The sequence below is a fragment of the Chrysochloris asiatica genome, unplaced genomic scaffold, assembly GCF_000296735.1.
Source record: "Chrysochloris asiatica unplaced genomic scaffold, ChrAsi1.0 scaffold00036, whole genome shotgun sequence".
NCBI lineage: Eukaryota > Metazoa > Chordata > Mammalia > Afrosoricida > Chrysochloridae > Chrysochloris > Chrysochloris asiatica.
Genome location: NW_006408554.1, coordinates 20,700,277 through 20,726,316, shown reverse-complemented (window position 1 = coordinate 20,726,316; position 26,040 = coordinate 20,700,277). Strand labels below are relative to the sequence as shown.

The following is a 26,040-nucleotide window of genomic DNA, read 5'->3' as shown; positions in this document are numbered from 1 at the left end:
CCAGTGCATTTATCCTGCAGCGCCACACCAGGACTCCTAAATTTAAGGTTCTAAAATATCTACAACCGCAAGGTGGCACTACTTAAGTACACCTGAAAGACTCGGGGCCCCTGGCGCTGGAGTACGATCGCACTCTCCGATGGCGGCAGCAAAGACCCTCCTCCGCCCCTTTGCTCTCGGTCAGCAGCAGGTCCTGCTGGACCCGGGACGCCGGGGAAGACGGTTAGGTCAGGCTCCGTATTCCCAGAAGCGCCCAGGGCTGAGCGGACTCAGACCTGTGAGCGGGTGCAACTGGGTCTCCAACAAACTTTGGTGGCTGAGCGCCCGCAGCGGGAACTCCTGTGGGGTTGCGGCTCCTCCGGCGCCCCTCCCCGCGTTCCGGGCCGCGGGAACCAACCCGAGTTGTTTGGAATCTTCTCCGTCCGCCAAGCCTCGGGGAGGCTCCCACCCCGACGGGGCGGAGGGTGGGACCTTCCCGGTCGGGGCGGGTACAGAGAGAGTCAGCGACACCTCCCCTCGAGCGCCCAGGCAGAGGTCCAGATCCCATGAAGGGGCAGGGGGCTGACAGAGGGCACCTGTGTAGGGGTTGCGAGGAAGACGAGACTAGGGAAACTCTGTGCAGCGGTCCGGAGACACTGGAGAGGTGGGGTGGGAGTGTGGGGTAGGGGCTTCTGGGACCCAGGGGCTCCGCCCCTTCCCGGCCCTCCTCCCGCCTGCCCGTCCCCGGGGCCCGGCGCGCCCCCGCGGGGCCGGGGCGGGGCCTGCGCGTCGCTCGGGGTAGAAAAGGGCGCGGGGCCGGCCCGACTAAGCGAGGTGACAACCGCCGCCCGACGGCAGAGCCGGGCCTCACGCCGCCATGAGCGCCGCGCTCTTCAGCCTGGACGGCCCGGCGCGCGGTGCGCCCTGGCCTGCGGAGCCTGCGGCTTTCTACGAGGCGGGCCGCTCGGGCAAGCCGGGCCGTGTTGCTGAGCCGGGAGGCCTTGCTGAGTTAGGCGCCGCCGCACCCGCCATGTACGACGACGAAAGCGCCATCGACTTCAGCGCCTACATCGACTCCATGGCTGCCGTGCCCACTCTGGAGTTGTGCCACGACGAGCTCTTCGCCGACCTCTTCAACAGTAACCACAAGGCAAGCGGCCTGGCGACCGCAGGCGGCCTTGAGCTGCTGCCCGGCGGCCCCGCGCGACCCCCGGGCCCAGCCGCGCGCCCGCTCAAGCGCGAGCCAGACTGGAGCGACGGCGACGCACCTGGCTCGCTGTTGCCCGCGCAGGTGGCCGCGTGCGCGCAGACCGTCGTGAGCCTGGTAGCGGCCGCGCAACCTACACCGCCCGCGTCCCCCGAGCCGCAGCGAGGCAGCCCCGGGCCTCCCGCGCCAGCCCGCGACAAGGGCGCCGGCAAGAGGGGTCCTGACCGTGGCAGTCCGGAGTACCGGCAACGGCGCGAGCGCAACAACATAGCGGTGCGCAAGAGCCGCGATAAGGCCAAGCGGCGCAATCAGGAGATGCAGCAGAAGCTGGTGGAGCTGTCCGCCGAGAACGAAAAACTGCAGCGGCGCGTGGAGCAGCTCACGCGGGACCTGGCCGGCCTGCGGCAGTTCTTCAAGCAGCTGCCCGGCGCGCCCTTCCTCTCGGCCGGGGCCAATGATGGCCGGTGACGCCGGCCGGCCGGCCACAAAGACTCACCAACGACCCATACCTCAGCCCGACAGGCGGGGCGCGGTCCAGAGCCCGCCGGCCCTTACCGCCCGGAACTGCGCCAGAGCTAGGACTGGTTAATTTCCCCGTAAATTATTTTTATAATGGTGGCTTTTTTCTACATCTTACTCCTATCGATGCAGCTAAGGTACATTTGTCAACGTGACGTCGTAAACAAACCCTTTATATTGTAGCTGAAAGGGAAAGACTGAGCATGCTCACCTTTTTATATTAATTTTTACAATATTTGTAAGAATAAAGCATTTAAAAACCAGCTCTGCCTCCTGTGTTCGCAGTGACACCGCACGCAGGTGGCCCGGGATCCAGTTAATAAACGAAGGGTCCATCCCCCGTCACGGGACAAGGAGTGTGTCCCCATGCGGGAGCAGATCTTCTCAGAAGAGAAGTCCGGTTTGAACACAGGACATGCTAAAGGCTGACTCTGAATTTTCACTTGAACTTGCTTGGTCGGTAAAGCGAGGCTGTAAACGCAGGATAATGGAGCGCTTTCTGGTGGTGGTGGTGGTGGTGGGAGGTGCGCCAAACTCACTCGCCCCCCGCGGTAGATATAGTCCTCCTTCCTCAGGGACGAGGGGCAAAGCAGGGCTCAGTTATTAGAGAAGTCTGTTTACAGATTTTTTTTTTTTTTTTTTTGGCTTTCAAGAAGCTTTGCTTTCACTTTCCTGTATTAGGGACAACTACAAGTAGATTTCCACAGTGAATACAAATACAGAATAGTCATGGCATCAGTGAAAAGGCAGCCACAGAGCTACTGAAAACCGGTTTGATGTTTCAAGACTTATCCTAACAATGTCTTTCGCTCCAGGTTGGTACCAGACACCTTTTCTTGCTCTAAGTTGCTGTCTACGTTTAGTTAGGTAATTAACTATGGACTGTCATGATTATATCACCATAAGGAAACACATGGAAAAATCTGTAGTGTCCAAAGCTAATTCATAGTTTTATGCCAATTTAAATCCCTGCCAACAAAGCAAAAGATAAGCTTATCTTTATCTATATTTGAATAAGGGATTGTCCTTCGTTTAGTATATAGTTCACAACAATGACTACTTGAACCTGTGTAATCTTTGCTCTCTGCACGTTACACGGTGTGATTAAACAGGCATGTTGGTTAGTGAACTATCCTTATCTCTACTCATTATGGTTGTAATCACACTGGTTAACTTATCTAAACTTTATGGGTAACAGTTTCACCTCTGACATAGTTCCTAGTACATTTTCCCAAAAATAATTGAACTGAAAAGTGCTTAGGTTGAACATTTTTTTGTAGAACAGTAATAATAAAATATGGGCCAAAGGTTTAAACTTTCTGGGAGAATTTTCTAGGGAGATATTTAAAACACTAAAAGAAAAACGTGATGAATCATGGTAAAATTTTGAACATGTTTGAATTATAACTAAAGAACCATTTTTCTAATAATATTGACAAATGAAGACATCACACTTAAGCTTTGGTCTTAAGTTTGTAGATGACCTCGGGAAGGTAATAACATTTTTTAAAAAGGTAATAAAAATATAAATTGTGGGAAAGTATTTACAGTTCACATAGCCATTGTACTAACATTTGCCCCAGAAAAATCAAAGTAAACTCTATTTCAAGATCGTAAAGTATGTTCACTCCATTCACTGTTATCAAATAACCACACCACCACCATCAATTCCACTTAGAGTCACACTGCAAAGGGTGTAGATGCTTAGGGTGCACTCAGAAGTTGGATTTCCTCCAGTTCAACAGGGTACATTGGGTAGCTGGCTATGGACCGGACAAAGCAGTTTAACGGCCCCACCTCCTTTCTGAGGACACTCTTTACTTCATAACTCTGCAGTGATAAAGGCATGCTGGTTAAAGCAAACAGAGCTAGTCTGGACGTTCTGTTCCCAACAACACAGCACCAAAGAGCCCAGTCGAAGATCCTTTCCCCAGGACATGACCTTCTACTACTCAAATGGTGAGAACAACATTGGTAAAAAGAAGACACACATTAAAAAAAACCCCAAAACCAAAGGACTGCTCTATAAGCCCTGCCATTATGATAAATGAAAAGATACTTTGATAACTGAATTCTGTTTTTGCATAAGAAAAATACTTAAATCTCTCTTACTGCTGTGTTAGTGGAGGCAGTGATAAACATCTTGCAACTACTGTGCTCAGAAAGGAATTGGGGAAATAGACCAAGGGGCTGCTCTCTAGCTGGAGGCTGGGGCTGGGAGCAACTCTCGCAGCTGTCTCCCACTTCCTGTGGGACACTTCCCCAATCTAGCAACAAAATATTTCCTGGTACTTTGCCTCAAACTTCCCTTCTTCTAGAGTTACTCTGGACTAAAGACACTCTTTACATGTTGTAGTGATGAGATTAAAGCTTTTTCTTGATGAGTAGCTAATGGTTCTAAGGCAAGTCTCATTTCCTGATGGGAGTACAGGACACTAGGGACTGATATATGTGGCCTCCATGGGGCTGACAATGTAAACTGCCCTAAACTGAGAGTGCCTTCTTCTGTGAGTGGGTTAAAAATAAAAGCTCAAAAGCACAGTGACAAATTAGCACCCAAGTACATCCCTGACTTTTGGGAGATGGAAGCCCTGAAGGCAGTATGTTCTTCCAGAAACCAACTTTGCCGGCACTTGTTGACCAATATCACCTGTGCTATTTACCCTTCTCTGTGCAAGGTACTTGATATGCCTTTATAGTCACTTCCAACTATTCATTCATCACAATTGAAGAGATAGTGGCTTGGGGAAGAGGGTCCTTCTGGCCTCAGTGACCAGCTCAATAATGGGAGTGCAGGGAGAGTGGCCCTTAGTCTGTTTAAAGAAATGTTCCAGCTTTGCTGACTTTCAGGACCCAGTCACCATTTTGTGAAGGAAGTCTGTGTGCGGGCCTAGGACAGAGCACACGGAGGTCCCGGCTGATAGCACAGTCAGCCAAATATGTGAGTGACCACGACTGGCCCTGAGTCACACAGCTGTGCCAAATGCAACAGAGATGGGCTGTCCTGGCCAGGCTCTGTGCAAACTGCAGATGTCTAATCAAATGCATGTGCCAGCCACGAAGCTGAGATGGCTGTTCTATAGAGATAAGTATCAGGGTCAGTCTGGGGCCTGAGTCTGACCTGGGGTCCACTCACCATGGGATTTGGGTTTTCCCATCTGTGAGGAGACATGGGGCTCAAGACCAAGCTTACTTAATATAAGTAAAGAATTGTGGCTTATTTAGTTTGTTTTTTTTCAAAAGATAGGATAAGGTTGGCAGTAGTTTAGTGGAGTGATGGGGAAGAATGGGAATTACAGGTCAACATTGGTTAGAGATACAACTAAAGCCATCTGACTTTACAGTGGTTTCTGGAATGGCATGGACAGCAATTTAGCAGGGTCCTTCCCTCATTCATAAGAGCTCATTAAGAGCCCAGGACCACACATTGAGGAGACTGCTAGCCTGGAGGGAGAGTGCAGGCTGGTGCACATTATAGGGAGATGAAGATTTGGAACTAGGAGGATGGAGAATGAAGAACTAGGTTCCACAACCCTGCATGTCAGTGTTTGTGAGTATGAGTTTATGTAATATGTAGGAGTGTGTGTGTGTAAAATAGAAGGTCCAGGTTTTCCAATGCTCATTTACTTGCCAGAAAACAACCATTTCTTTCTTTTTCAAGTTTTTGTTGTGAATTGAGTGATAGTTTACATGGAAGAACATCAGTTTTACACTCATTGTTTTATTGCAATGATTACAATCTCCGTGCACCATCATTCAACAGTATTTGCTTCTATTCCTTCTGGTTTTTTTTTTGTTTTTTTTTTTTTTTGGGGGGGGGGTGTTGATGTACACCAAAACACTCAGGAATATATAATCATTTAAACAACCAAAGGGCACGTTCTGCCAGCCTGCCTCCTGGCCGCTAGCAGTCTTTCTCTTTCCATGGGTCTAGAGTCCTCAGCTGCTCTATCTCTCCATGTTCTCTTCTCTGCCTCTATCTCTGGTGTTGCAGCATCTCTGGATAAGAACCATTTCTTTTTAAAATGCCAGGTTTAGCAGTTGCAGTCTCCAGTAATTCTCTATGAATGGACCTTAAGTTTTAACTGTTTTCTATTTGGATGAAATATTTTTTCTATACACTCACATGGACAAATTAAAATAATCACACCAACAAATTTACATGCATTATTCATATGAATGCCGATCTGAATATGGTTGGTTGGTTATGAGCCATGGAGTCAGTTCCGACTCATAGCGACCCTGTACAGGGTTTCGGAGGCTGTAAATCTTTACAAGAGCAAAAAGCCTCATCTGCGTAACAGCTGGTAGTTTCGAACTGCTGGCCTTGAGGTTTGCAGTCCTATTCGTAACCACTATGTGACCAGAGCTGTATCTATATATATGTATTTTATGCATATATACATCTTTAATTTTAAGACACAATATATTTTACTTTTTTAAAAGCCAAGGAAAAAAACTCCAAATTCTATGTCGCTACAATGTTACCATTGAAAACTGACTTACAATGGAGCCAAGCTTGTGATTTGTTACTTAATTGCATGATAGTTATTGTTGTTAAGTGCCATCGAGTTGGGTTCTGACCCATAATGACCCTGTATTGGGTTTCCAAGGAGCGTGATAGTACAGGCATCAAATTCAGCATTTATGTATCTTGATCAAAAAGAGTGCATTTACTTTAGGGTATGGTTATATTTATTGTGAAAAAATCCTAATTTGACCCTTTGGGTTTTGGTGAGTGTAAATTCTCATTCAGAAAATTAGCAGAACCCAGCACAGTAACTTAGTGGGCTTTGTCTTCACTCATGGCTCTGTCTGAACCAATGTCTCTATCTACACATGTGGCCTCTGTCCACTAACATAAGAATCTACTCCTATACCAGGTCCTTTCTCCAGTCAGGTATGGAGCTATGATTGTCCCCCATGAGCAAATCTGGGACAAGGTCACGGGCTTGTTAAAATGTGACCCTTCAGGCTCTGAATGTAACTTTGTTCTATAGGCATCAATCCTGACAACCGAGCCATACCTGTGCATCTTCAGCCCACAGAAGCGTTCACATGTACACATATATGTATGCTTTTGAGCTCTTTATAACTAGGGCTTTACCTATAGAAGTATTCTAGTTGAGAAGTGAATTGTGTGGGAAGAACACGCCTGTCTCAGTCAAAAGACATCTTCCTGACCTCTAGGTCCCAGTCCTAAAAAGCAATGGGGGCTCAGCAGGTGGGGAGTGGGGCTACAGTCTTCCATGTCTGTTCTTCTCAGGTCAAGTGAGAGGATCAAGCCCTGCCCAGGACCCTTACATCACCTGTTAAGACTCAATTTACTCCTCAAGACTTAATAAAGATCAGCAAAATAACTTGTTAACTGCAAGCCAAGTGATTTTGGTTTTAGTTTGTTTAGGTGGCGAAATCTCATTCATTTGTTATGTTTCACTTCAAGGAATCTTTACAAGGGTAGGATCCTGGCAACCTAGACCTGACTTTTAAATACCTCTTAAACCTTGACTCCTTCTTAAGCACCTCTTAAACCTTTCTCCGACTGGCAGGACCTCTTCTTTCTTTCTTCCGCTTTTCTTCTCCTTCCTTCCAAAGACCACAAAACAAGGACACCAGAAACAAAGCAGCAAGTTCTGCTGCCTCATCACCTATTATACCCAGCAACTTTAATACAAACAGAAGAACACACAAAAAGGCTCCATCATATCCTCTGTCTGGGTGGGCTGCCAACTCTGCAGGTGGTAACTTCTCAGGAGACAATAATGAGAGTTTCCTATGGGCTGCATCCAACATGGAAAATAGCTACCAGCCCTGCACTTCTATGTCCTCAGGAGTAAAATGAGGTGTTAGAGAGATTCAATGAGGTGACATGTTAAAAAGCAATGAACACAGTTCCCAGCATATGGATTTTTGGCACTGGACTGTTAGTTGCAAGGTTGGTGGTTCAAACCCACCAACCGCTCCTTGGAAATCCTATACAGGGTTGTTATGAATTGGAACTGACTTGACAGCACTTCAAAACAACAGCAACTTTTCAATGGGAAGGGAATGCATGTTTATAGACTGCAGTAGTGAGACCCTATCCTACATCTTAGCCTAAAACCCTGTCTATGTACAGCACACTTGCTGAGACAAAGGTCTGAACAGAAAGGCACTGGGCACCACGGCATGTTGCAGAGCTGCCTGTGGGGATAAGCTGAGATAGAAAAGAGGTTTTGCTCTCAGAAACCATGTTTCTGAGGAACCAGAAGAAGCCATGTATTTGGCAGCTTCTAAAGGAGTCCTTATTGAAAATACCATGGCTTGGGTCAGGCGCACCTTAGTCCTCAAGCTGACATCTCTGCTCTTCAACACTTTAAAAAGTTCCTGTGCAGCAGAGTTGCCCAATGCAATACGTCCTCTGATCTCTTGACTACTGCTTCTATGAGTGTTGATAGTTGATCCAAGAAGAATGAAGTCCTTGACAACTTCAATCTTTTCTCCCTTGATAAGAATGTTGTTTATTCATACAGTGTTGTTTTCCTGACATTGAGATGCAATCCATACCGAACGCTGTGCTCTTTGATCTTCATCAGTAAATGTTTCAAGTCCTCTTCACTTTCAGCAAGCAAGGTTGTATCATCTGCATATTGCAGGTTGTTAATGAGTCTTCCTCTAATCTTGACGCCATGTTTTTCTTCATAGAACCCAGCTTCTTGTATTATTTGCTCAGCATACAGGTATTTTCAATAACCTCATATGGATGCGAAAGCTGGACAGTGAATAAGGAAGATCATAGAAGAATTGATGCCTTTGAATTGTGGTGTTGAAGGAGAATACTAAAAGTGCCTTGGACTGCCAAAAGAACCAATAGATCTATTTTGGAAGAAGTGCAGCCAGAGTGCTCCTTGGAGGCCAGGATGGCTAAGCTTCGTCTCTCATACTTTGGACATATTGTCAGGAGAGAATAGTCGCTGGAGAAGGATGTCATGCTGGGTAAGATGGAGGGTCAGAGAAAAAGAGGAAGACCCCCAACGAGATGGATCAGCCAGGTGGCATCATTGATGGCATCAAGTGTGGCAGCGGTGGTGGGGTTGGCACAGGATAGGGCATTGTTTCATTCTGCTGTGCATGGGGTTGCTATGAGTCGGTTCCGATTCGATGGCACCTGACAATAACAACAACAACAAAGGAGTCCAGGAAAGAGCTCTGGTAGCGTAGTGGTTATGAATCAGGCTGTGAACCGCAAGGTCAGCAGTTTGAAACTACCAGCTGTTCTGCGGGAGAAAGATGAGGTTTTCTGCTCCGGTAAAGATTTACAGCCTCGGAAACCCTGTACAGGGTCGCTATGAGTCTGAACCGACTCCATGGCACATAACAACAACAACAACAACAAAGGAATCCTGGAGTCCTGGTGTGGCGCTATGGATTAATGCGTCAGACTGTAAAGCAGTTTGAACTGCAAGGTCGGCAGTTCAAGCTCACCAGCTGCTCCTTGGAAGCCCTATACAGGGTTGTTACGGGTTGGAACTGACTCGACGGCACTTCACAACAACAACAAAGGAGTCCTAGCTTCAGGAGAAGGCTGTTGTTGTTGTTATATGCTGTGGTGTGGGTGCCAACTCATTGCGAAGCCTGTACAGGGTTTCCGAGGCTGTAAATCTTTACAAAAGAAGAAAGCCTCATCTTTCTCCCACTGAACAGCTGGTAGTTTCGAACTGCTGACCCTGAGGATAGCAGCTCGATTGGTAACCACTACGTTACCAGAGAAAAAGAGGAAGACCCCCAACGAGATGTATTGGCCAAGTGGCAGCATTAATGGACTCAAGCGTGGCAAGAGTAGTGAGGTTGGCCCAGGATCGGGCAATGTTTCGTTCTGCTGTGCATAAGGTCACTATGGGTGGGTACCGACTTGATGTCACCTAACAACAACAACGACAACAAAGGAGTCCTAGTGTGGCACTGTGGGCTAATGCGCCAGACTGCAAAGTCATTTGAACTGCAATGTCAGTGGTTCAAGCTCACCAGCTGCTACTTGGAAACTCTATTATACAGGGTCACTATGGGTCGGAATCGACTTGACGGCACATAACAACAACAACAAAGGACAAACATTCTCCCACTCGTCTGTCACTTGGCCGTACTGTGGTGGCTTGTGAGTTGCTGTGATTCTGGAAACTATGCCACCAATCTTTTAAATACCAGCAGGGTCACTCATGGCGGGCAGGTTTTAGAGGAGCTTCCAGACTAAAACAAACTAGGAAGAAGGAGAGACTAACTATTTCCGAAGGTTTAGTCACTGAAAACCTTAGCAGTGGAAGGAACACTGTCATATAGCAACAGAATATTGACTATTGAAACATAACGAAGAGCACCAGAATATTGTCAGATACAGTGCTGAAAAATGAGCCTCTCAGGTTGGAAGGTACTCAAACTACTGCTGGAGAAGAGCTGCCTCCTCAAACTAGAGTTGATCATGATGACACAAAAGGGGGAAAGCTTTCGGGACCTTCATTTGCAGATGGGGCTCAATTTAAAATGAAGAGAAATAGCTGTAAATATCCATTAATAATCGGAATATGGATGTACAAAGTATGAAGTTAGAAAAATTGGAAGTTTTCAAAGATGAAATGGAACACATAATCATTGATATCCCAAGCATTAGTGAACTGAAATGGACTGGTATTAGTCATTTTATCTGACAACCATATGGTTTATTGTGCTGGGAATGACAAAAGGAACAGGAATGGTGTCAAATTCATCATGAAAAACAACATTTCAAGATCTATCTTTAAGTACAATGCTTTCTGTAATATGACAATATCCATACGCCTACAAAGAAGACCAGTTAATACCACTATTATTCAAATTTATGCAACAACCACTATAGCCAGTGATGATGAAATTGAGAAATTCTACCAAGTACTTCAGTCTGAAATTGATCAAACATGCAATTAAGATCTATTGATAATTACTAGTGATTGGAATGCAAAGGCTGGAAACAAAGAAGGCTCCGCCATTGGAAAACATGACCTTGGTGATAGAAAGGTGCTGGAGATTGATGATAGAATTTTGCAAAACCAATGACTTGTTCATTGCAAATATCTTATATAAACAACATAAAAGAGGACTGTACACATGGACCTCACCAGATGGAATATGCAGAAACCAAATTGACTACATCTGTGGAAAAGCTCCATATCATTTACCAAAACAAGGCCAGGGGCTGACTGTGGAACAGACCTTCAATTGCTCATATGCAATTTTAGGCTGAAGCTGAAGAAAATGAAAACAAGTCCATGAGAGCCAAAGTATGACATTGATTATATCCCATCTGAATTTAGAGATCATCTCAAGAATAAATTTGATGAATTAGATATTAATGACTGAAGACCATAGAGTTGTGGGATGACATCAAGAACATCATTCAGGAAGAAAGCAAAAGGTCATTAAGAAGACAGGAAAGAATGAACCAACCAAAATGGGTGTCAGAAAAGACTCTGAAACTTGCATAGAGCTGCTAAAGCAAATGGAAGAAGTGAGGAACTGAATAGAAAATTTCAATGCGCAGCTCGAGAAGACAAAGTCAAATATTATAATGAAATGTGCAAAGATCTGGAGTTAGAAAACCGAAAAGGAAGAACACACTCAGTATTTTTCAAGCTAAGGGACCTGAAGAAAAAATTCAAGGCTCAACTTGCAAAAATTGAGGGATTTTATGGTTTGGCGCTATAAGATAAGGACTCAACTTCAAGGTCAGTTTGAACCACAAGGTCAGTGGTTCAAACTCAGCAGACATTGCTCAGAAACCCTATACAGGGTTGCTATGAGTCAGAACCTATTCAACAGCATTAAACAACAACTCGTTGACACTTAACAACAATAACACGGGCAAAATATTGAATGATGCAGAAAACATCAAAAGAAGATGGAAGGAATACACAAACTTACTGTACCAAAAACAAATGGTCGATGTTCAACCATTTCAAGAGGTAGCATACGATCAAGATCCAATGATACTGAAGGAAGAAGTCCATGATGCACTGAAGGCATTGGTCAAAAACATGGCTCTGGGAATTGATGGAATACAAACTTAAATCTTTCAGCAAACTGATGTGGCATTGGTGGCACTCATTCATGTATGCCAAGAATTGGCCAACTGATTGCAAGAGATCCATATTAGTGCCCTTTCCAAAGAGAGGTAACCCAACAGAATGCAGAAATCATCAGAAAATATCATCAATATTGTATACAAGTAAAATTTTGCTAAAGATAATTCAAAAATTGCTGCAACAGTACATTGACAGAGAATTGCCAGAGATTCAAGACTGATTCAGATGAGGATGTGGAACGAGGGATATCATTTGTGAGATGGATCTTGGCGAAAAGCAGAGAATACCAGAAACATGTTTACCTGTGCTTTATTGACTTCGCAAAGGCTTTTGATTGTTTGGATCATGACAAGCTATGGACAATATTGTGGAGAATGAGTACTATGGAATACTTAATTGTGCTCATGAGGAACCAAGAGGCAGTTGTTTGAACAGAACAAGAGAACACTGAATGGTTTAGAATTAGGAACGGTGTGCACCAGGGTTATATTCTTTCACCATACTTATTCAATCTGTTTGCTGAGCAAATAATCCAAGAAGCTGGATTATATGAAGAAAAATGTGGCATCAGGATTGGAGGAAAACTTATATATACATGTGATATGCAGATGATACAATCTTGCTTGTTAAAAGTGAAGAGAGCTTAAAATACTGATGAAGATCAAAACCTTTGGTTATGGGTTGCACCTCGAAACAAAAATCCCCATTACTGGACCAATAAACAACATCAAGATAAATTGAGAAAAGAGCGAAGTTGTGAAAGATTTCAATTTTGCTCGGAACAACCATCAACAGTCATGGAAGCAGCAGTCAAGAAATCAAATGACGTATTGCATTAGGCAAACCTATTGCACAAGACTTCTTTAAAGTGTGCAAGAGCTAAGATACCAGTTTGAGGACTAAGGTGTGCCTGACCCAGGTCATGGTATTTTCAATAACCTCATATGCGTGTGAAAATTGGACAATGACTAAAGAAGATCACAAAAGAATTGGTGCACTTGAGTTATGGTGTTGGAGAATATTAAAATACCACAGACTGCCAAAAGAACAAACAAATCTGTGTTGGAAGCAGTGCAGTCAGAATGCTCCTTAGAAGCCAGGATGGCCAGACTTCATCTCTCATACTTCAGACATATTACCAGGAGGGACGAGTCCCTGGAGAAGGACACCATGCTTGGTAAAATGGAAGGTCAATGAAATTGAGGAAGACCCCCAATGAGATAGTTTGATACAGTAGCAGCAGCAATGGGCTCAATGATTTATGAGGGTAGCACAGGACTGGGCTGTGTTTTGTTCTGTTGTTCATAGGTGGCTATGAGTTGCTACCAACTTGATGGCACCTAGCAACGACAACAACATAGCACAAACATTAGTTCAGTGCCCATGTGATGAGGACCAATCCCACTCAGCCGAGGGAACCTTAGGACTCCCCACTCTGCCTGAAAGGAAAGTTTACTTGTAATCACCAGTATTTATGCTCTAAACTGCTCTGTCTTAAATATAGTGTAGCAAGGACTGGATGCATAGGACCATTTGTTCTTTGCTTCTGAACAATTAGAAAAGTAATGAATATAGTGCTTCCTATCTGTCACATGCCAAAGTCATCTTGGGGGCCAAGAAAACGGACTTAGAAGGGAATGTAGTGTCCCCAGTAGTTGCCACAGACCAGCGACCCATGTTGTGGTGTATGTGAAGCTGGGCAGGGAGAGAATGTCTGTTCCTCTCACTATTTACTGGTCCCGAGGAAAGTCTTCACAACTCCCAAAGTGACAGACTGTGCAGTACCCAGCAACTCACTCACTTTTGTCTTAATTTTTTCTTTATTCTTTTGACTGATGATAAAGAACAAAATTTAGGATCAAAAAACAGCTCAAAGTGTTTTCTAAGATACAAAGAGCTGCAATAAATAGCAGGAACCTCTGCTATGCAGCAGAAACTCACTCAGCTCTGGCTCTGTTCCTGTTGCTTACACAGGCAGGCATGTTTTTAACTTCTGTGAGGCTTGCTTGGAACTCCCCAGACATCTGGGGGAAGCCAGTTTGATTGGGCCTGATCCTGGGCTGCAGAAGCAAGGAACAAGCCCTGAGATTGATGAGCATGCCCTAGAACTTCTGGCTGAAGCTCTCCAGCTGGCCCTGGCCCTCCTACCTGTGCTCTGAGCTCTGCTCTAATAGCCCATTGCTACACTGCATAAGCAAGTCATGAAAAAGCATTTTTTAAAAATCCATACCAAAGGAGCTCTGGTAGCGTAGTGGTTACGAATCGGGCTGCGAACCTTAAGGTCAGCAGTTAGAAACTACCAGCTGCTCCGCTGGAGAAAGATGAGGCTTTCTGCTCCCGTAAAAATTTGCAGCCTTGGAAACTCTGTACAGGGTCGCTATGGGTCAGAACCGACTTGACGGCACATAATAACAACAACAATCCATACCAGCCACAGTGCTTAGGCCAAGTGAAGAAACTCACTTTGATTTTCTTCTTAAAGGACTGGGGAGGGAGGATATTTCTGCCCTCCAAGCGAGTCTCTGCTCCCAGGATGTATGCAGTGATGGGTATTTTGGCTTTTTTTTCTTCACTTGTGACTTTATATAGATGCTCCTTAGCTTTTCATAATCTCCATTTATTGCACAAACAAAATTGCAACAGTAATTTAAAAGAACATTTTAGCACTTAACTGCAATATCACCATTTAACAAAGTTTTGCTTCACCTTTTCCAGGCTTTCTCCAAAAGCTATTTATATTTAAACAGTTACAATCAAATCATACATGTAATGTTTCACCCTACTTTTTAGGTTGGTCTAAGGTAAATGCACCAGACTGCAAAGCCTTTTGAACTACAAGGTTGGTGGTTCAAGCTCACCAGCTGCTCCTTGGAAACCCTATACAGGGTCGCTATGTGTTGGAACTGACTTGATGGCACTTCACAACAACAACAATAACAAATATTGTTTTGTATATCTTGTTGCTATTCCACTGAGTTGATATATTGTAGCTCTATTAACCATTCTCCATTATTGGACATCTAGGGTTCCAAATTGCATTAGTGCAGTAATGGGTGTCTTTGTACAAAAAGTATTTTCTGTACTAAGACCCTTTTTTTAGGGTTGTTGTTGTTAATGTTGTTAAGTGCCGTTAAGTTGGTTCTGACTCATAGCGACCCTGTATAGGGTTTTCGAGGAGCAGCTTTGTGAGCTTGAACATTCACACCAACCTTGTGGTTCAAACCGACTTTGCAGTCTTACGCATTATCCCACAGTGCCACACCAGGACTCTTTTTTTAAGAGTTGCTGTTGTTGTTATGTGCCATGAAGTCGGTTCCGACCCATAGCGACCCTGTACAGGGTTTCCGAGGCTGTAAATCTTTACGGGAGCAGAAAGCCTCATCTTTCTCCTGCAGAACAGCTGGTAGTTTCGAACTGCTGACCCTGAGGTTAGCAGCCTGATTCGTAATCACTACACTACCGGAGCTATATTTATGGAAAAGAAGTTACTGCATCCAAAAGTATGACTATTAGAGATACATAAACATCCTTTTAGAAAGTGTTTCTTGAGAGGGCTTTCTGATTTACATTGTCACCAAAAATTCTTAGTGTCTTAATTACACTACACTGTGTATTAATGTATCTTAAATATCTGTCTCCTTAATGGTGGTGGTTGTATGCCGTTGAGTTGTTACGACTCATAGTTACCCTGTATAGTGTTTTCCAGGCTGTAAATCTTTTTTTTTTTAATGATTTATTGTGAATTATGTGATAGTTTACATGGGAGAACATTAGTTTTACATTCATTCTATCGTATAACGTCTCATTGCCATGGTTACAATCCCCTCCATGCAATCCTTCCCCCGTGCCCCCCAGGTCTTCAGCACACAGTCGCTCTCCCTCTCTGGATCCAAAGTTAGGCTGTAAATCTTTATGGGAGCAGAATACTTCATTTTTCTTCTGAAGAGCTACTGGTAGATTCGAACTGCTGACCTTTCAGTTAGCAGCACAGCCCCTAATCCACTAGCTACCAGGGCTCCTGTTTCCTCAATGTTGTTGTTGTTAAGTGCTGTTGAGTCGATTGCAACCTATAGCGACCCTGTATAGGATTTCTGAGGAGCAGCTGGTGAGCTTGAACCACCAATCTTGCAATTCAAATGGCTTTGCAGTCTGGCGCATTAGTCCACAGCGCCACACCAGGACTCCATTACATGTAATTAACAAGCAAATGAGACCATTGACATTTCCCTTTTTAAGAAGTGCTAAAATAAGCAATATCTCTGTCTCCTTAACAGGTACAAAGATCTTAATTATTTTAGCACTTCTTAAATATGGAAACCTCAATAGTCTTATTTGCTTGTTAACTGCATCTCTTCTTATGTTATTTCCTGGTTGGTAGCCTTGTCTATTTATCAATTAGTTGGATACTACATAATATAACCCTTTGCTATATTTTCTACAAATTTTTTGTTTGTTTCTTTAATGCAGTTCATGATATAGAGATTTCTTTTTATCTCAAACACTTTTACATTCTTTTATCCAACCAATAGTGTGGAGGGTGTGACTTAATGGGGGATGTATGTAAGGTGCAGAGACCCACAGAGTCTGCTGCAAAGTCTGCTGTGGAGACTTTGCACCAGGTCTGTGGAGTACAGCAGAGAGGACCGTTAGGTCACTTGAGTGGTCAGGGAAGGTGTCATGAAGGAAGGGGCTGGAGATTTCCTCATTGCAGAACAGAAGGGAGGGAGACAGTTGAGTACAGCAGTCAGCACCAAGGAAAGGCAGAACTCAGACCATTCAGGGGCTTGCTGGCGATTTTTCTTTTTTTCGGAAGGGAAGAGATTCCAGTGAAGAATTTAAAGCAGGGAATTGAGGTGGCCTGATGTTATTTAACATGAAACATTACAGAAACCATCTAGATGCACTAGCAAATCTCAGGTCAGTTCTGATTGACAGTGATGAAATTAGAAGTATGAAGAAAAAGTAGGGCATGGCCTGAGTTTCCAGAAAAATAGAAGAGCTAAGCTTCCCATTTTTGTTTTTTCAGCAATGAATTTTATTCCCTCTAGAATAAACATTCAGAGAAAATTTATCTGTAGCGGATAAAAGAAAATTATGAGAACTAAGTAGGCTTGGTTTGTTAAAATGTATTCATGCAATGCATACTTGCATGACTTTAAAAAAAATGAAAATAATAGATCTCGATTTTGAAAAAGCTACCACATCTAATGACATTATCCTCGCAAATCGAATTCAAAAGTGGGTCAAAGGGATGAAAGTAAGTCAACAATGGGTTGTAATGCAGCTGGAAACGAAGATACCACTTCACTGCGGGCGGGCGTGCAGGCGGGCTGGAAGGAGTGGCTGGGTCGAACCATGCCCTTTGCCATGCCTCTTGCCCCACCCCCATACTGCTTGTCACCAGTAGATAGCCTGATTTGTTAAATGATTTCATAAAAAATAGACTTCTATCAAATCAAAGTGGTTTCCCCCTTAGGATATATGTGGGTGTTAATCGAATGTACAATTATATGGGATTAAGCAATTTCCTTCCGAATTATGTACAGTATAATATGTGCAATTATGATGTGCTTCATTTTCTGCACAAGTCGGGAGAAGGGCTTTGAGAAAGATATTTCATTTAGAGTCTACACATCACTTCCCTCTTGGCAACCTTACATAAATTCCAAGTCTGGGAAGCCTATATTAAACGATTGCATCTAGAACCTTCACTTACATGGTTATTGGAAGCACAAACATAATTTCCATAAAGTTTTGGGTTTGATGATACCCACTTCACCGATTGGCTGCAATTTGCTATGAATAGCCTTTATGTTGCATGTCTCATGTACAGAAATATGTTATGATTCAGTTTGGGAAAGGAATAGCATGTTCTTACGGAAATATCTTTTTAGGGGGTTCTTTTCAAAGACCAACCCAGCAGCGAGAGCCCCCTCCCAGACTGCGTCATTGGCTGGTTGTCCCGGTGTGGCCTGGCCCTTTAAGCCTGGCGGCTATTTCTCTACAGTAACCTTTTAACTCTTTCTGACCGTTTCCTCGCCACCAGTTTCCTGATTGAAAGAAGAAGCTGGGACTCTGCATTTTAAATTCTTTATAAGGGGACAGCACTTGGTCCTCTCCCAGTGGAAAGGCATTCCGGACTTTTGAGAAGAGGTGGTAAGCCCTGGCTAGCGGGCGGAGGAGGAGAAGGCAAACTGTGCTACAGAACCACTTCTCCCCAAAAAAACAAACCAGAAAGGAGTCGCTGCGTACTCCAGAACGGACGCTGACGTAGTCCTGGGTGCCTAGGCGGCATGTCTGGACGACTGGGTCCCAGTCACTCGAACCCTGCTCAGGGATTGATGCTGTTCCCGACACACTGCTCTATGGTCCCAGGAACAGCCGACCTGCGGCATTCGCGGGAACTCAGCGTGACACGGCCACCACTGCCCCCAGGCCACTTCAGAGTAGGCTGGAAGCACCCCAAGGCCCAGAGGAAACGCAGATGAAAAGGAGCAAGGTTTTCCAGTGTGCCCTTCCGGTGTGCCTTGGTGTCTGAGTAAGCCCTTGGCGGTTGGTCGTGGCAATGCTGAATTCCTGCCTTTGTCCCAAAGACAGCTTAGATCCTGCAAGTCCAACCACTGCCACCTTCGTCCTCTGGGTGTGAGCACATCCCCACACTGCAGGGTGACAGCAGAGGTGGTGGGTAGGTGAGGGGGACACATTTAGTGTCTCTGAATTATGTACAGTATAGTATATGCATTTATGATGTGCTTTATTTTCTGCACATGTAAAAGAAAATTTAGATTACTATCAAACATAAGTTAGGGAGTTAATCATCCTCTACTGATGAAGTCCAAGTCCCATGCCTTTTAATGCCAGCTGGCGTACTGGATTGTTAATATTTATTATGATGGCTAAAGTCCTACCTGTGTATAATTATTAACCGTTTTCAAAAGCTTACATTAGAATTATCTCATTTCTTTGCCACACCAGCCCTACAAGGTCTGTCTTATTCCCACTGTGTAGTGAACCCACTGAGGCATACCCCTGAGGGTGAGAGGGTCTCCACTCTGTCTTCTGGCCGCTATCTCCAGCTCCATGAATCTGCCCTCCAGGGTCCCAGAACTGCACAGAGAAACAAACACCTGGCTGATCAGGGTTTTCAGAATTTTAAAATAAAATACATGTGTGGACATAAAGGTGCCACTCTGTCTCAGTAATATTTGATCCAGCTGTCACCACTGAGACCACCCTACCCAGGCTTCTAGGCATTTTCCTTGTTCTTCACAGAGCTAAGGTGGCTACCCACGGAAGGGATTCCGCTGCTGGCCTGCCACCCTGAGCTGGGCACTAATGACACACTCACAAATCTTAGGACCTGAGGGACGGAAGAAATCTGGTATCGCTAGGGTCTATTAATTGACTTGTAACAAGAGGCTTAGAATTTTGCATGAACACAAACGCAGCCTGTGTGCCGTCTCTGCAGTCTTAAGGTCTCGCTTACTTCCCTTCATGCTCTCACCAAGCCCTCTTACAGGAAGCGCCTGCCAGGGGCTCCAACTTTTCTCTTTCAAAAAAAGGGCAAGGTAAACACAACAACTCATGATAACACATTTATCAAATGGAATGAAAAAAGAAAATGTGTCTAAGAGAACCGACTTCATTTTGAATGGCATTTGCCCTTTATAGCCTGAGGGCACAGAAAACAAATGGTAATTCAACTCAATAATATGAGGTGACAACTCAGTCAGAGCCTCTTTGCGGCAAAAATATTATTCTGTTCTTCACTAATAGCACCAACAAGATATTTTGTTGTTGTTGTTGCTAAGTGCCTTTGAGTCAGTTCCAACCCATATCGACCCTGTATAGTTTCCGAGGAGCAGCTGGTAAGCTTGAACCTCCGACCTTGCGGCTCAAACCGACTTTGCAGTCCAGCCCATTAACCCACAGCGCCACACCAAGACATTTTAGCTATAGGTAAGACATCCTGGATTCTGGGCTTTAAGTTAGGAAGAGAGCTGAATGAATAATTGGTAAGTGTTGAGGGTCTTTTATACCCAGAATGCCCTTTTCATTGCATAATAAGAGAAACAACTGCTACAGCAGTGATATGGAATGCCACTGAGGAAGCTCTGGAATCCAAGCACAAATCCAGACATTGCTGACCATTGCAGCCCACCAGGCCACTTTGCAGGGGGATGCCATGGTGGAGGGCAGCACAGCATAGGGACCACAGTGCAGGGAGGCACAGAGCAAAGGAGCCACAGTACCAAGGGGAACAGAGTGCAGAAAGGCCATGGGGGCCATGGAGTCGGGGTGTGTAGCATAGAGGGAGCAAAGCATGGGAAAACAGTGATGAGAAGTGGGCTCACAGTATGAGGGGACCATGGTGGGGGTGCTGTAGCAGGGTACAGTGTAGGGAGCTCATGGGCCTTTCATACACAGAGCTTGCCAGAGGTTTGTGTAGATATTTAGCAGCAAAGCCAATGGCAATAGACCCCAACAGGACTTTCCTTAAAAGCAGTTGCAGTGGAGTTGCTTCAGCCTCATGGTAATCCCTTGTGTGTGTGTCGGACTAAAACTGTACTCCATAGGGTTTTCATCAGCCGATTTTTTTGGAAGTGTATCACCAGGCCTTTTTCCGGAGGCACTTCTGGGTAGACTTGAACATAAGCCTTTCAGTTAGTAGCCAAGAACTTTAATTGTTAACCACTTGCACTACTGAAGGCCTCCTTTATCTCTCTCTGTCTCTTTTAAATGTTTTATTATGTGATTTTTTTTTTTAATGTTTTGTTATGTGATCGTTTACATGGGTCCTTTATCTCTTTAGGGAAGTGGTATATCCAGGAAAATCCACAAACCTGAAGTGTCTTAAGTACGCAGCATTATGTAAGGGATCTTGTGTGCATCTCCTTCTACCACTAGCATGCTTAGGAGTTTGAAATCAGAGTTTCTGGACCAGCTAACTTTTTCTAGTACTGTTTTATTCATTGTTGCACCTCTGTCTACTTACAACAATGGTGACTATGGAAACTGTATAAAAACCAAAGGACTGTACCCTGCTGTTGTTAGGTGCTATTGAGTTGGTTCTGACTCATAGCTATCCTGTATAGAGTTTCTGAGGAGCAGCTAGTTGGTTTGAACCATGGATCTTTCAGTTAGCAGTCCAGTGCTTATCCTACAGCCCCACACCAGGACCTCCTAGAAACTGAAAACATATATCCATACACAGACCTGGAATAGAGCTTTGTGACACATTTAATTTCCTATTGTTAACTTAAAAATACTTAGTTCTCACCTTACATGAAGGCTCTAGTTTAAGCAAAGTGGGGCTCAAGAACGACTTGGAATTAAGCCACATGCATGCTCACAGCAACTGCCCCCGTACCATAGCTACCAAGAGGCATGCGTGGGTGCACCTGACTCTCCTGGAACAAAGTTCTCTCCACATACCAACAGCTGACTCATACAACAACAGGAACATATTTCATGATGGCAAGGGTAAAGAAGATGGCGTTGAAGTGCACATCACATGTCCTGGCAGGTATTGACAGTACAAACAGAAGCCTCTAGAGAGAGCCCTTCCTATGGAATGATCAGGATGCTTTGGATCTGGTGCTGGGACCCTGAAGGCAGAGGGCCGAGGGAGATGTCTGCTGCACAGTGAAGATGTTGTGTGTCCTTTCTTCCCCAACTCAGCACTTGGTAGCTGGAGTGTCACAGGTGCCATGGCCAGGGCTTGCAAATCACATTCTTGATTGTGAGTTCCTCTTTTCTAGACTCCATGAATGTTTTTGGTGAACACCATCCCTCTCCAGAGAGTTTACCATGGACTAGACCATGGCTGCAACAGTGGGCTCAAATAGAATGATTCTGAGGATGCGTAGGACTGGGAAGTTTTTTATTGTATTGTACCTAGAGTTGCTATACATTGGAGCTGATTCGCCAATACCTAGCAACAGCATCAGACTATGGTGATCTCTCACAAAGGATTCTATTTTCTGAAACTGTCCCTCAGTCATCTTGTTTGAATTTAAATGTTCCTAAATCTCCTTAATCTCATAGTTCTGTTTCTTTGGAAGAAGGCTGCTAAACATAGATGCCTTTTCCAATCATGGATGTATATATATTATTCATTCTTCCTAGTTTCATTGTGTTTCTGTCTACTTACAACAGTGATGACTATGAAAACTATAAAAAAACAAAAAACAAAACAAAAAAAAACCCAAAAGGAATATGCCCTAGAGATCTGAAAGCATACATCCACACAAAAACCTGTACATGGATGCTCACAGCAGTATTATTAATAAAAGTTAAAAATAAAAAGTAGAAACAATATAAATGTCCATCAACTGATGAATGTAAATAAAAATGGTGTTTCCGTATGATGGAATATTTTTTGGAATGAAGTACTAACACATGCTATAATACAGATAAACCTACTAAACATTTTGAAAAAGAAAAACTCAGTCACAAAAGAACAAATATTGTATGATTCCATGTATATGAAATGTCCTGAACACGGTTATCTACAGAGGCAGAAAGAAGATTAGTAGTTCTGGAATTAGGGAGGGGGATTGAGTATGGAGTTTCATTTTGGAACAATGAACATGTTTGGAAATTAGATAGTGGTGATAATTGTACTGTGAATATACTAAAACCCACTGAATTGTACACATTAAAAGGATGGGTTTCGTGGTATGTGAATGATTTAAAAACTGCTATAAAAATAGGAATATCACTTTGTTTTTATAGTCATGGAGGTATCAAAAGATAAAGTATAAAATATGAGCAGGTTCTTCAAAAACAAGCAAATCAATATCTTCTCTCTCAAAACCCCCCACCCCCCATCCCACCCCCACACCTTCCTCTTATCCCAGCAGCCCTCACTGGCTTTAATTTTCAGTGAGTTAAGTTCCAAGCCCTCCATTGGAAGCTAGCACTCCAGGTAGATATTTTCTCATAAAGCAATTCTACATATGTTGGAGATTCGTAATGTCATACATACACACAGATTCATGCCTCACAGTGTGTAGATGGTTTGTGGCAGAGTGGGAGTCAGAGTTCAGGGAGAGAACACCCAGGGCCTTGTTCTTTCATCCTTTTCCGTCAGAGCCCTTGATGAACCTGGTCAGCTGCTGCTCCAGCCCCTGCCTTAGACCCTGGGAGAGACTGCGGTGAAGGGAGCAGAGTGAAGACAGGAGAGAGGCTCCTATAGAGGCAGCTCAACATTTAAATCCAAACAAGAGGCAGCTCCAGGCAGCTGAGACTGACACAAGGCACAGCAACCCCAGACACAGTGGCCTCACTAGGGTATGTGTCACCCACTGTAGTAACTCATGATGTCACCTCCCCCAAGGACCTCCTCCCATGCCAGACTACATAAAACCTTGTTGCTGTTGTTAAGTGCCATTGAGTTGGTTCCAACTCATGGCGACTCTATATAGAGTTTCTGAGGAGCAGCTGGTGAATTTGAAACACCAACCTTGTGGTTCAAACTGACCTTGCTGTCCAGCGCATTAACCCACCACACTAGTACCCCATTTTTGATAGCCAATATCTAAACTGCCCATTCCTATCAACCCAGTGCACTGAGAAGATAAGCATGCTCCTTTTTTTTTTTTTTTATAAAGCTTTTATTATAAATTGAATGATCGTTTACAGGGCAGGTCATTAATTTTACACTCAACAAATCATATTTTGTTTCATTTCAATATTGCAATCCCCTCTAAGCACCATTGGTTAACAGTATGTATCTCTATTCCCCCTTTTAAAGTACCAGCCGGCACACAGCCTGTCTCATTCCATGGGTTTAGAGTCCTCAGCTCCACTATCTCTCTATGTCTTCGCCTCTGCTATCCCTGTTTTTCTGGTTAGGATCCCATGCTCCACTCATGCTCTTCCCTCTTGATGGCCCTAGGGTCCTCTATTCCTGGAATGAAAGATAAACTACTCCCTCCTTTCTGTTTCACATCTCCTATATTTACAGTTGTGACAATCACAATTAGTCATGATAACACTTTTGAATCTATTCCCATTAACTTTCACCAGACCTCTCTGGAAAAGAAGAAAACATTTAAGTGGGGATTCTACCTCCCCACCCATGTTCTGAAACTAAGCACACTCTTGAAAGCTTGTAAACAGTCACTTCGTGCCTTTATGGCTCCCATTTTTGGTAGCCAATGTCTAAGTTGCCTGTTCCTATCAACCCTGTGTACTGAGGAGACAGGATTGATCCTTGTATGAAGAGTTCTTTCCTTTTGGATGAAATTTTGAACAACTGTACCCATAAAAAAAGGTCCAGTTAATCAGATTGTAGCAATTTATGACAAGCATGTTTTGTGATCTGAAGAATCTTCCATTCCAATTGGAATTCTGAGCAACTGCATTCATAAGCAAAAGTCCAGTCCAACATATTGTGAGCAATTGGCAGTTGCTCAAAGTATCAAACATCTTTATCTTCATCTGATCAGGTTCTAGTCAGCTCAACCCTAGCCATCTAAGCTAGATCAATTGGGTACCAGCTGCAAGTTTGGGAGTTCACACACACCTCCCTGCACTTCAAATCAGAAGCCACTTCACTGTCAGCCCTAACCTCCATGGGCTAGGTCAGTGCCTGTGGGCTCAGGAGTTTGTACAATTCCCTAAACTTCTGACTAGCCAGCCTTCTGCTCCTCTTATCTCAAGGTCAATGGATGCTAATAGAACACTTCCAAACTCAGACATTGTCTTCATTGCTGCGTTTCCCCCAATTTCACTCACACATAGATCCAGGTGGTCAGCTGTTAGCATATGGCTTACCAGTTCCCTTTAACTTTCAGTCCTAGAAGGGGTTTTTCTCTGGAAGACTAACTTTCCTTGCCTTGATGCCTCCAAAACTCAAAACTATCTGCTTTTTAACTCTGCTTGAATCTCCTGTTCTCCCAGGAGTTCTGGGTTGGTCAATGACTGGTTAATCAGATTAAAGGAAGATTAATATATATATATATATATTTGATAGACTGGCCCTAATCAAATAAGTATAAAAGCAAGCATAAAACCACAGCATGCCAAGTGTTCTATGAACCAGCAATCAGGGATCTCACCTTGTCAGGGAGGTCCTGGAAGACTCCCTAAACATGGGGTGGGGATGGAGGGCACTTTTGAACTGAGGTCTGGAGTATAAATCAAGGAGGTGGGGGCAGGAAGAATAAATTGTGGAGAGAGATCAGAATTATAAAGACCTACTGAGAAGAGAGGGCAGGCAAGACACCACAAGGAGATGAGCTGGAGAAGGAAAAGGGGAGATGCTATGGACAGCTCAGGATGCTGGTCCCACCATGCGCAGAGGTTAACAAGGTCCAGCCTCCATTCCTGAAAGCAAGTTCAACAGTGGCGGGGTACCCAACTGGTAGGCCTTTGACAATTCAAAGTTAAGGAAGGTGGCAGAGATGTGCATCAGTGAATAACATTATATTGATTATTATGTCCTCCTGATGGATTGATCCTTGAATCATTCCTTTTCTCTGATAATGGATCTTGACTAAAAGTCTGTTTTATCTGATAATGGATCTTGACTAAAAGTCTGTTTATTGTCACTCATGCTCTCTTTGGTTACAATTCGTGTGATTTTTTTTTTTTTCCATCCTTTGATTTTTAACCTATTTATGACTTTGTGTCAAAGGTGAGTCTGTTATAGGCAACATGTTGATGAATCATGATTTTTAAATCCCTTCTGGTACTCTCTGTCTCTTAACTGATGCATTTAAGTTATTTACATTCATTGTGATTATTGGTAGATATGAATTTACCTGCCCTTTTTTCCTTTTTTTGTGTTTTTTATTGTAGTGTTAATGTTTCCTTTATTCTACTCAATTTTCTGTATTGAGTTCTTTTTGTTTATGCATTTCATTTTGCTTCCTTTGTTGTTGTTGCTTTTATGTTTGTGGATTCTTTTTTATTTTCTTCTTTACTTCGTTGAATAGGTTTATTAATTTTCTTTGTGGTTACTTTGTATTTGGCTTTCCCCCCTAAATTTTAAATGGTATGTCATTCTTGATATCAGTTTGGCATTCCTCCATATGGAAATTCTATAACAACACCATTTGTTCCCTCTTGGGTGGGACCACAGTACACTGAAGAAGAAAATTATGGGGAGGGTCAAATGTGAGGAGCAATCTCAGTTCTGTCTTGGAGAGTATGGGTCTTTTGATACATTTGAGAAGGACATGCTCAGTAGCCAGTTAGATCTGAGTCAGGAGCTCATTTATATATATATATATA

The 26,040-nt window shown here is 43.8% G+C and overlaps 1 protein-coding gene and 1 pseudogene across 1 annotated transcript; one reads left to right on the top strand and one right to left on the bottom strand.

Moving 5' to 3' along the window:
- The first annotated feature begins 856 nt into the window (after window positions 1–856).
- CEBPD (CCAAT/enhancer binding protein (C/EBP), delta) lies at window positions 857–1,654 on the top strand. The gene has a single exon (XM_006860082.1). The coding sequence runs from the start codon at window positions 857–859 to the stop codon at window positions 1,652–1,654; it is 798 nt and encodes a 265-aa protein (XP_006860144.1).
- Window positions 1,655–3,409: 1,755 nt separating this feature from the next.
- The window catches only part of LOC102842964, a 41,450-nt pseudogene continuing 18,819 nt past the window's right edge, over window positions 3,410–26,040 (bottom strand).